Genomic DNA, 12,857 nt, shown 5'->3' with positions numbered 1-12,857 from the left:
TTCTTCCATTTTGGCAAAGCAATCAAGTATAGCACTAATTAGTTATTTGTTGTAATAGCACTTTCCATGAACCCTTGATTAAACTGTTCTTCCCTCATCTGTGCATTGGCAACAAATACATACACACCCCCACTTTCTGCTATCACATATATTCCCTTTCTACATGTGATTTCATCTAATCTTGTACATCTAAACTGGGCAGATCATCTTGGCAAATCCACATTGAGCAAATGAGCCTATAAAGATCTGTGCTTTTCATCAGCCTAACTAGATGAGCATCTGAAAACAGCAGGAGAGCAGATATGCTAGTGAGAGAGCAGATATTTTCAGGGCCATTCCTGTGGTTCTAAATAGTGAGAAGACTTTTTATCCAGATAGGAAATTTGAAAGTATAAAGATGGTTTGTAAATAAATCCACACTTTCCTAGAAACAGACCCACTTAGATCTGTTCTACTTCTCAAGTTATCCATGTGATCATGAATATTAATCATATATATAACTCTCTATCCAAGATCTGGCTATTCTGGGGTTTTTTTGTTGTTTTTTTTTTTTGGTTTTGGTTTTGGTGTTTTTTTTTTGCCTTTTTAGGGCTGCGCCCATGGCATATGGAGGTTCCCAGGCTAGAGGTCAAATTGGAGCTGTAGCCACTGGCCTATGCCACAGCCACAGCTACAGCCACACCAGATCCAAGCCACGTCTGCAACCTATGCCGCTGCTCACAGCAATGCCGGATCCTTAACCCACTGAGCGAGGCCAGAGATCAAACCTGCATCCTCATGGATATTAGCCAGATTCATTTCCACTGAGCCATAACAGGAACTCCAGCTATTCTGTTTTATTTTAATGATAATGATTCTCCTCCACTTCTCTAATACTCCCTGCTTGCTTTAGAGTAAGGTAAACTTCTGATTCCTTGTTCCTTGTCTAGATTACTTCACTTTTAGATCTTTCATTAAATAATGACATCTGCCTAGTTATTTCACCACTGTGACTACCTGTGATCATCCCTTTCCCATATCGATCTTTATATCCTCTTGGTTTTAAAGTATCGGCATCTCTCTGGGTTATGTTCATAACCATAATCCAGAGGTTGGCTTTTGTTTGCTTTTTTACTTTACATTTAGAGATTGGTTTGTATTTGTTTTGCTTTTTTACTTTACATTTAGAAGTTAGAAGTGAAAAGTAGTTTAGAAGGAGACACATTTTAAGATAAGTACTAGGAATTCCTGTGGTGGCGCAGTGGTTAACGAATCCGACTAGGAACCATGAGGTTGCGGGTTCGATCCCTGCCCTTGCTCAGTGGGTTAATGATCTGGCGTTGCCGTGAGCTGTGGTGTAGGTTGCAGACGCGGCTCGGATCCAGCGTTGCTGTGGCTCTGGCGTAGGCCGGTGGCTACAGCTCCGATTCAACCCCTAGCCTGGGAACCTCCATATGCCGCGGGAGCGGCCCAAGATACAGCAAAAAGACAAAAAAAAAAAAGATAAGTACTAAGTCCATGTTAAAGAAATGTTTGTCCATTCACTTTTCTCTTTGAGATGATAGTGAAAATTCACTTAAGTAAAAATTCACTTAGGATATATATATATTTTTTTATTTTTTATTTTTTGTCTTTTTGCCATTTCTTGGGCCGCTCCCGCAGCATATGGAGGTTCCCAGGCTAGGGGTCGAATCGGAGCTGTAGCCGACGGCCTACGCCAGAGCCACAGCAACACGGGATCCGAGCCACGTCTGTGACCTACACCACAGCTCATGGCAACGCTAGATCGTTAACCCACTGAGCAAGGCCAGGGATCGAACCTGTAACTCATGGTTCCTAGTCGGATTCGTTAACCACTGTGCCATGACGGGAACTCCTTAAGATATTTTTAAAATGTGGTTGATACATCAAAAATTATCACTTTTTTCCTAAATTTTTAAAACGTGGGAAGGGGAGAGAAATATGGTAACAGTAAGAGAAGTGATTCTATAGTACAAGCAGAAAGCTCCATCTTTTATTAAAAATAAGGGGCAGGAAAAGAAGATAGATACACAAAGTAAAACAGATTTAGGGGCTATTCATGTGTCTTGCATTATACTAAGCACTTTACATTCATTATATCATTTAATTTTCACAACTCCTCAGTGAGGTGTGGATATTATTACTCCCACTTGACATCTGAGAGAACGGGCTTAAAGCCCTAAGTAACTTGCCCAAGACCATGCAGCTTGGTTTATCACAGGATACTGAATATTGAATATGGTTCCCTCTACTATACAGTAGGACCTTGCTGTGTATCAATTCTATATATAACAGTTTGCACCTGCTAACCCCATCTCCCAATACACCCCTCTTCCCCACTCCCTTGGCAATGATAAGTCTGTGAGTCTGTTTCAGACATAGTTTCATTTGTGTCATATTTTAGATTCCACATGTAAGTGATATCATATGGTATTCGTCTTTCTCTTTCTGTCCAGTCTGACTTTTAACTACGCAGTTTCAACAACTCTACCTCTCTGGGTGGATGAGAAAGATATTTGTAGATGAGATTGATGTTTGTTAGTGGGAGTAAAGTTCCTCCTTCAATTATAAAATATCTTAGAAATTCTTTGGTATCACTGCCTCTTTCACTTTATAAGAAAACTAAGGTTCAAAGACTTTAAATCATTAGAACCCAAGTTAATTAACCAAAAATATTGGGGCAGTGATTTTCTCTGGCTTCCTTATTTTTATTTTTTATTTTTTATTTTTTGGGGGCCATGTTCTTTGCTTATAGGAATCAAACCTGAGCCACATTGGTGACAGTGCTAAGTCCTTAACCACTAGGCCACAAGAGAACTACTTTCTTCTGTATTTTAAAGGCTAGAATTACTTAATTTTTGTATTACATTATCAGCTTTTCTTCTATTTTATTAATTTACAAGTTGTGATAATATTGTATATATTGTTAATACAAGTAACTTATACCATACATAGAATTATCAGGGTATTTTAGATAGAATATGCTTTTATTCAGTCCTCTTTTGTGATCTAATTGCCCACTTTAAAAATTATAAAAAATTATCAAAATGGGGATATCCTATTGTTAAGAACCCGGCTTGGTGTCCATGAGGATATGGATTCAATCACTGGCTTACTCAGTGGGTTAAGAATCCAGCATTGCTGCAGGCTGCATCATAGGTCACAGATGCAGCTTGGATCCAGTGTGGCCATGGCTATGGCGTAGGCCTCCACCTGCAGCTCTAATTTGACCCCTAGCCCAGGAACTTCCATATGCCACAAGTACAGCCACAAAAAGAAAAAAATATATATATCAAAGTGGATTAAGGACCTGCTATAAGACCGGATACTATAAAACCCTTAGAGGAAAACCTAGACCGAACACTCTCTGACATAAACAGCAGCAATATCTTTTCAGATCTACCTTCTAAAGTAATGAAAGTGAAGTAAAAATAAACAAATGGGACTAATTAAACTAAAAGTTTTTGCACAGCAAAGGAAAACAGAATGAGAGAATAAAATTTGCAAATGAAGCAACTGACAAGTGATCAATCTCCAAAATATGCAAATACCTCATTCAGCTCAATATCACAAAAACAAGCAAATCAATCAAAAGATGAGCATAAGCTGTAAATAGACATTTCTCCAAAGAAGACATACATACAGCCAAAAAAAAAACAGAAGAAAAGATGCTCAGCATCATAAAATATTAGAGAAATGCAAATCAAAACTACTATGAGGTACCACCTCACACCAGCCAGAATGAACATCATCAAAAATTTACCAAGAATGTATACTTGAGAGGGTGTGGAGCAAAGGGAACCTTCTTACATTTTGGTGGGAATGTAAATTGGTACAACCACTATAGAAAACAATGTGGAGATTGCTCAGAAAACTAAAAACAGAACTACCATATGATTTAGCAGTCCCACTCTGGGCATCTATTTGGAGAAAACTATAATTAGAAAAGATACATGCACGCCAATGTTCATTACAGTACTATTTACCATAGCCAAGACATGGAAGCAGCCTAAATATCTATCAACAGAGGAATGGATAAAGAAGATGTGGTACATATATACAATGGAATATTACTCAACCATAAAAAAGCATGAAATAATGCCATTTGCAGCAACATGGATGGACCTAGAGATTATCATATTAAGTGAAGTTAGTCAGACAGTAAAAGACAAACATCATATGATATCATTTTTATGTAGACTCTAAAAAAAGGACACAAATGAACTTATTTGAAGAACAGAAACAGATGCACAGACTTTGAAAACAAACTTACAGTTACCAAAGGGGATAGGTAGAGGTGGGGAGGAATGGACTGGGGGGTTGGTATTGGCATATGCACACTGAGGTATATGAAATGATTGGCCAATGGGAACCTGCTGTGTAGCTCAGGGAACTCTACCCAATATTTTGTGATAATCTATGTGGGAAAAGAATGAAAGAGAATAGATGTGGTGTGTATAACTGAATCACTTTGTTCTACAGGAGAAATTATTACAACATTGTAAATCAACTACACTTCAATAAAACTTTACAAAATGGAAAAAATAAAAAATAAAAGAATCAGGAGTTCCCATCATGGCTCAGCAGAAACAAATCATGAGGATTCAGGTTTGATCCCTGGCCTTGCTCACTGGGTTAAGGATCTGGTGTTGCTGTGAGCTGTGGTGTAGGTGGCAGACATGGCTCGGATCTGGTATTGCTGTGGCTGTGGCATAGGCCAGCAGCTTCAGCTGCTATTTGATCCCTAGCCTGGGAACTTCCATATACCACAAGTGCAGCCCTAAAAAAAAGACCAAAAAATTTAAAAATAAAAAATAAAAGATTCAGGAAAAAATTTATTAAAGTTATCTGGGTTTTTTTTTATGGCTGTACCTGCAGCATATGGAAGTTCCTGGGCTAAGGGTCAAATCCGAGCTTCAGTTGCAGGCCTATACCACAGCCATGGCAGCACCAGATCTGAGCCACATCTGTGACCTGTGCTGTAGCCTGTGGCAATGCCAGATCCTTAAACCACTAAGTGAAACCAGGGATAGAACCCACATCCTTATGGACACTGTTGGGCTCTTAAACTTCTGAGCCACAACAGGAGCTCCTTGCTTCTTTATTTTTATATAATAAATGACATATTTTATACATTAATAAATAATTTATGAACTTAGTATATGCAATCCGTGTTATTTTTATGAAATTAATATTTTAGTGACTAGCAAGTGAGATCAGGAAGAAGATTTAAAGCTGAGAAAAGAAAGCTTTGACTAGGTAGTGTAACAGGAGTGTTGGGATACAAAAATACTCTTTTTTATAATTTTTTTTCTTTATAGGGCCTCACCCACGGCATATGGAGGTTCTCAGGCTAGGGGCAAATCAGAGCTACAGCTGCTGGCCTACACCACAGCCATAGCAACACAGGATCTGAGCCGCATCTGCGACCTACACCACAGCTCATAGCAATGCCAGATCCTTAACCCACTGAGTGAGGCCGGGGGTTGAACCCGTGTCCTCATGGATACTAGTGGGGTTCATTAACCGCTGAGCACAGTGGGAGCTCCTGTTATTATTTTTAATGGGCACACCTGCAGCATGTGGACGTTTCTGGGCCAGGGACCAAATCCTATGCCACAGATGCAGTACTGCTGGATCCTTAACCCACTGTGCTGGGCTAGAGATTGAACCCATGCTGCCACAGAGACACCACTGGATCTTTAACCAGCTGCACCACAGTGGGAGCTCCCCAAAAACAAATATGCTTGATGGTGATTTAATTGTAGACACTCAGAAACAAATGGGCCTACTTTGTTCAGTAATATGCTAATACATGATTTGCTCTCTTATACCGCAATTATGTCAAGAAACTGTTGAGTAATAACCAGTATTGTTGACAATGGACAATTTATAGGCCTGTTTTTGAAAATTGTCAAGATCTAAAGGAGGGGGAAATTGAGGCTAATGGTCCATGAGAAAACAGATCAGCTATACCAAGAAATGATACCCTTTTAGTTAAAACTTACAAATAATCATATGCTGTGGATAATAATAGCTTTCAATAGGAGTTCCCGTTGTGGATCAGCAGGTTAAGAATCCAGTTTGTATCCATGAGGATGCAGGTTTGATCCCTGGCCTCGCTCAGTGGGTTGAGGATCTGACATTTCTGCGAGCTGTGGTATAAGTCGCAAACGCAGCTAGGATCTTGCATTGCTGTGGCTGTGGCATAGGCCAGCAGCTGCAGCTCCAATTCAATTTCTGGCCTGGGAACTTCCATATGCTACATGTGTGGCCCTAAAAAGACAAAAAAATTAAAAGCTTTCAGTAGAGGCACTCTCAGAATTTATCTGTCCTAAAGTGTCATTTGGAGAATAATTATTGATAATAGTTCCTTCCCAACAAACAGCCAATCTAATAGATAATCAACATAAAATAAACTGTAAAACTTAGATATTGTATAATATAGTGTTGAAACTTGTAAGTATAAACAGATGGGTCAGATCTATTCAGTGGAAAGCTAGTTTTTCTCTTAAGTTATCCTAGGACAAGGTAGATCCTACCTGGGTATTAAAAATGTTAGGTAGTAAGGATGCATGGGTGAGTAAAACATGTCTGTGGTTCTCAAGGAGCTTGAAATGTTTGAGAGATAGGTAAGTAAACAGACAACTACAATTCAGTATATTAAGTGTTAATAATGGTCGTGTTAAGTGCAGGACTCTGTGGAAAATGAATACAGGGGCACCTAACACTAGAGTAAGGTGGGATCATTACTATCCATGATTTGAATCCTCAAGTAGTTGGCGTGGTGCTGAGCATATGGTAAGCATTCAGTATTTGATGACTTGGAACATACCTGATAGAAAAAACAAAAACAAAACAAAACATGAGGAGTTCCCTCTGTGGCACAGTAAGTTAAGCCCACTGCAGTGGCTCAGGTCTCTGGAGGCATGGGTTTACACAGTGGGTTAAAGGATCCAGCATTGCCACAGCTATGATGTAGGTTGCAGTTGCAGCTCAAATAAAATTCCTAGCCCAGGAATTTCCGTATGCTGTGGGTGCAGCCATTAAAAAAACGTAAAACAAACACGAGCCTGGACTTAATTTTTGCTGAAAACACTGTCTTTGAAATACCATATGATATCACTTATATCTGGAATCTAATATACAGCACAAATGAAACTTTCTACAGAAAAGAAACTCACGGAATTGGAGAACAGATTTGTGTTGCCAAGGGCGAGGGGGAGGGAGTGGGATGGACTGGGAATTTGGGGTTAATAGATGGAAACTATTGCATTTGGAATGGATAAGCAATGAGATCCTGCTGTATAGCACTGGGAACTATATCCAGTCACTTGTGATAGAGCATGATGGAGGATAATGTGAGAAAAATAATGTGTGTGTGTGTGTGTGTGTGTGTGTGTGTGTGTGTGTGTGTGTGTGTGTGAGTGACCAGGTCACTTTGCTGTACAGTAGAAAACTGACAGAACACTATAAATCAACTATAATGGAAAAAATAAAAATCATTAAAAAAAACACTGTCTTTGCACTTTATCCCAAAATGATGTTCTTTTTTCTTTCTTTTCTTTTTCTTTTCTTTTTTTTTTTTTTTTTGTTCGTTTGTTTGTTTTCTTTTTTTAAGGCTACACCTACAACATATGGAAATTCCTGTCCAGGGGTCAGATCAGAGCTGCAGCTGCCAGCCTACACCGCAGCCCTAGCAATGCCACATCTGAGCCACATCTGCAACCTATACCTCAGCTTGTGGCAACACCGGATCTTTGGCCCACTGAGCAAGGTCAGGGATCAAACCTGCTTCCTCACAGAGACAACATTGGGTCCTTAACTCACCCAGCCACAACAGGAACTTCTTAAAATGTTTTTCTTTATGAACAATTTTCATGTCACTGTAGTAATTTCAGTGGCCTTTTAAATTGATCAGTATCTATAGCTGATCCTTGAATATACCTACTACTAGACAATAAAAAAGAATTTTTATTTTAGGAAGAGCTATGTTCCACAGTGCTAGGCAGAAGTAAATGTTCAAAAATAATAATTACATCATTTTTTTAAACTTCCAGATTTATTAGTAATTTCTCTGCCATCACCACCAAATTATTTAAAGGAATTTCTTATTATTAAGATTGTGTATAAGTGAGAACATGAAATGTATGATTCTTGTGCAGTAATAAACATTATATTAACCAGTGGGAACTCTGAGCAAGTAAATCCTCAGCAAATCTGAAGAAAAAAATGGCTTACAAACCCTATATGGTATATTCAGGACACTTCACATATAACTGGCGTTAGAACTAGTGCATATGAACTGTTAGAGATCAATAATAAGTTCTCTAGTAGTGACTGTAAATACATTAGGAGTTCATTGATTGACTTAATAAATATTAGGCTAAAGCTTTATGATACACCCTACACTAGGCCCAGAGATAGAGAAATTTAAAAATATAGTCCAGAGAACAAGGCAGGAAAACACAATCATTATGCAATGTGATTCAGTGCTACAATAGAAATAAGTACAAAGTATTTTTGGTGTATAAATTAAGAGCAGTTAATGGTGCAGAGAAAGGAAAAATTGGTATGGGTTGGATTAGTTATATACACTTAATTTTGAAAAAACAGGCAATGTGATATTATTTTATTGTGACTATGCCTTATCTGTTATCTGATGTATATTTTTAGGAACTTGATTTTTTTTCTATTTTATAAAATGAGATTATAAACCCCCAAAGTCTATTTATAAGTTATAAATTAGATGAGCATGCTAAAATGCTTATTCCTTTCAGATGTGAATTTAGCTACCCAAAAGTTTGAACTAAAGAACTCTTCTTTTTACACTGTAGTATACCAATCATGAACTATATTCAAAGCCATGTGGATATAATTCAGGGAGCAAATAGGATTATATACTCTGTCGACTGTTTATTATATTGTGCACATCTAACTAGTAGGAATAATTTTTATGTTTTAAACAGATTATAAAATTTAAATATTAACTAGTTTTAATCGATTTAACAATTTTTTTTTTCTTATTTCTTATCAAGGGTCTACTGTATTTGTTGGTAACAGACCAGGGGTTTCTCACTGAAGAAAAAGTTGTTTGGGAAAGCCTACACAATGTTGATGGTGATGGAAATTTCTGTGACTCAGAATTTCATCTACGGCCTCCTTCAGATCCTGAAACCGTATACAGAGGTCAACAAGATCAGATAGATCAGGTAAATCTGTTGTTTCATCTTCTTCACATTGTTTAAAATGCTTATTCCTTTCAGATGTGAATTTAGCTACCCAAAAGTTTGAACTAAAGATTTGTCCATTAATATACTTGTGAAATTTTCCTGACACTTCCTAAACTGGTAAGTGATCATTCTATATGTACATTAATTATATACTGGTTCAGAAGGCGAGATTATATTGAACTGTGAAGGTCATGGTAAAGAGTTTAAATTTTAATCTAATTGTAGTAGGGAAGATATGCCAAGTGTTAAACATGGAAATGACATGATCTATCTTACCTTTTTTAAATTGAGGTAACATTAGTTTATAACATTGTTTCGTGTGTGCAATATTATATTTCTACTTCTATAAAAAATATAAAATGCTCATCTTTTTTGTATCGTTCCGATTTAAGTATATGTGCTGCCAAAGCGAGCACTACTTTACCTTTTTAAGAACCTGCTATGTGGAGGATGTATAGGAAGGGCACATGTGTAAAGCAGACTCACAATCCAAGCAAGAGGTGATGACAGTTTAGCCTTGGTGGTAGAGATGAATAGACAAGTACATATTTGAGATCTATCTTGGCTAGTCAAAAAAAAAGTAGAAAAGAGGGACTCTTGAAGATACCATGCACTGGGTAAAGAGTAGGACTCTAATAAGACACAAAAGCCTTAGAGCCCAAAGTAAGGAGGAACAGACAATTTATCATAGGAGCACTACTGAGTAGAATTCTTATTTAGAACTGCGATAGATGAGATTTTTGCCTGCTCTAGGTGAGGAGGCCTGGAGCCACAAGTATGTTTATTACTAGAAGTATAACAGTGATGTGACACTTTCTTCAACTGAGGGGGAAATATGGTTATGTTAAACAGTTGCCACATGTTTTGCTGATAACACTAAGTGCATAGAGACTGTTAATTTAGCCAGTGTTCGTTAAGCACTTGTATTCCTGGCACTATAACTAGGTCCTGGGGACACTAAATCATTCAGTCCTGTCCTCAAGGATTCTGCAGTCTAGTTGGAGAGGCAGGTATTTGACCAACTAATATTTTATATTAAGTTCTATAATGACAATTTGAATAGCAAGTTATAAGTAGACAAAGGAATACTTGATTCCAAAAATGCTAATCTTTCTAGGACTCTTGGCTTTCCTTTGACAGCTATAATTATTGACACACTCACTTTCCTTCAGAAGGTATACAGGGGCATTTTTAAATATTAAGAGAAATGTACAGGATTCTTCTAAATACCTTAGATAAAAAATATTGGTGCAAAGGGAATGAAGTAAAGCAATAGTTTGCCACAGTGTAAGATGATGAGAATACTGAGAATATTGATATTATCTATAAAGGTATCAAAGAAGGGACTTGGCAAAGAGTGGAGTTTATAGAATTAAGGAGAAAAATTTGAAGGACAAATTCTTTTTTTCTTTTTTTTGCTTTTTAGGGCCACACCCACAGCATATGGAAGTTCCAAGGCTACAGGTCAAATTGCAGCTGCAGCTACCAGCCTACGCCACAGCCACAACAACGCCAGATCCCAACCGCATCTGCGACCTACACCACTGCCCACAGCAATGCTGATCCTTGACCCAGTGAGCCAGGCCGGGTATCAAACCTGCATCCTCATCAATACTAGTAGGGTTTGTTTCTACTATACCACAACAGGAACTCCTGAAAGACAAATTCTTTTTTTTTTTTTTTTTTTTTTTTTTTTGAACTAATATCTGAGTGAGCATCATTTGCGGGAATTTTTTTTTTTTTGTCTTTTTTGTCGTTGTTGTTGTTGTTGCTGTTGCTATTTCTTGGGCCGCTCCCGAGGCATATGGAGGTTCCCAGGCTAGGGGTTGAATCGGAGCTGTAGCCACCGGCCTACGCCAGAGCCACAGCAACGCGGGATCCGAGCCGCATCTGCAACCTACACCACAGCTCACGGCAACGCCGGATCGTTAACCCACTGAGCAAGGGCAGGGACCGAACCCGCAACCTCATGGTTCCTAGTCGGATTCGTTAACCACTGCGCCACGACGGGAACTCCGAGAAAGACAAATTCTTGATGTCAGTAAGATAATCATTATAGATAGTACAAGGTCTTCACAGGCAAAAACCTCTTATATATCTTCTGTGGTTGTTTAAAATTCTCTTACTTTGAGAGTATATAGCTTCATAAAAGTGGATATTAAATGGATGTGCGTATATGTATATAACTGAACACTTTGTTTTATAGAAACATAAATCAACTATACCTCAATAAAATTATCACTACATTGTAAATCGACTACATTATAAATCAACTATACTTCAATAAAACTTTTAAAAATGAGAGAAGAGAGTGGATAAATTAGATAATGTAACTTTTAACCAAAGAGACATCACTTTCTTTCATAGGAAATAATCTGGGTGTGTGTGTAGGAGGAGGAAGAATGTGATTAAGTAACTGAATATGATTTTATGATGGGCAGCCATGTTGGCTTTAAAAATCATGTTTTGAAAGAATATTTAGTAGGAATACCCATCGTGGTTCAGCAGTTAACAAACCCAACTAGCATCTATGAGGATACGGGTTCGATCCTTGGCCTTGCTCAGTGAGTTAAGGATCCAGCGTTGCTGTGAGCTGTGGTGTAGGTCGCAGACACAGCTCGGATCCAGTGTTGCTGTGGCTGTGGTAAAGGCCAGCAGCTACACCTCTGATTGGAGTCTGGAAATCTCCTTATGCCTCAGGTGTGGCCCTAAAAAGACCAAAAAAAAAAAAAAAAAAAGTAAATAATTTTGCGAAGTTCTTGTAATTTTATTAAAATAAGACTTTTATGACACTAAGTGGAAAAGAAAACATTGTGATAGTTTCAGGGGTTGGGAGATGTGTTTGAATTTGTATCTGAATATAGAAAAAATGAAGTGGACTGTATATTGTTAACAATGGTTGCCTCTCTGTAAAGATATTATGGTTATCCTAACTTTCTTATTTATGCTTTTTTTATTTTGTCTCAATTTTCTATGGACATATTTTTTAAAGCTTCCTTAAATGCCTTATATACTGCTTCTAGAAAGTATTTCAAATAAATTTTTAAAATATTTATAATAATGGCAGCATCGCTGAAATGTTTATAACTCCCAAACAGAAATAAATAACTTGTATTTTTGTATTTAAGCTCTTGTGTGTTTTTTAAAAGCCATTCTCAGAGGCTTGCAGATGAAGTCTCTATATTTACACATGCAAGTTCTTGGGTAAATCTCATAGCTAAAGATGGTTATAATGTAATTTCTTAGGACTATCTTATGGCATTATCTCTACAACAAGAACAGCAGAGCCAAGAGATCAATTGGGAACAAATACCTGAAGGAATCAGTGATTTGGAACTAGCAAAGAAACTCCAAGAAGAAGAAGATAGACGAGCTTCTCAATATTATCAGGAACAGGAACAAGCAGCAGCTGCTGCTTCTGTTTCTGCTTCTGTTTCTGCTTCTGTTTCTGCTTCTGCTCCTGCTTCTACTTCTGCTTCTGCACAGGCCCAGGTAAAAACTAGTGTTCTGATTCTTAAATACAATGATCACTCTAGCAATAAAAAAAAATTTGTTCTGGGATTAAAACATTTTTAAATTAGATATTGACTCCTCAATTCTGTTAGCATTTTAGCATCCGTGGGT

General features: G+C 37.7%; 1 protein-coding gene across 2 annotated transcripts in view; it reads left to right on the top strand.

The window, feature by feature from the left end:
* MINDY2 (MINDY lysine 48 deubiquitinase 2) overlaps nt 1–12,857 on the top strand; it is an 87,715-nt gene that overhangs the window by 66,732 nt on the left and 8,126 nt on the right. For both annotated transcript variants that reach the window (XM_021094542.1, XM_021094552.1), the window contains exons 7-8: nt 9,039–9,212; nt 12,480–12,725. In XM_021094542.1, coding sequence (XP_020950201.1) covers nt 9,039–9,212; nt 12,480–12,725 — 420 coding nt within the window. The remainder of the gene's footprint in view (nt 1–9,038; nt 9,213–12,479; nt 12,726–12,857) is intronic.

Source organism: Sus scrofa, chromosome 1, assembly GCF_000003025.6.
Source record: "Sus scrofa isolate TJ Tabasco breed Duroc chromosome 1, Sscrofa11.1, whole genome shotgun sequence".
Lineage (NCBI taxonomy): Eukaryota > Metazoa > Chordata > Mammalia > Artiodactyla > Suidae > Sus > Sus scrofa.
This window is presented reverse-complemented; position numbering and strand designations above follow the sequence as displayed.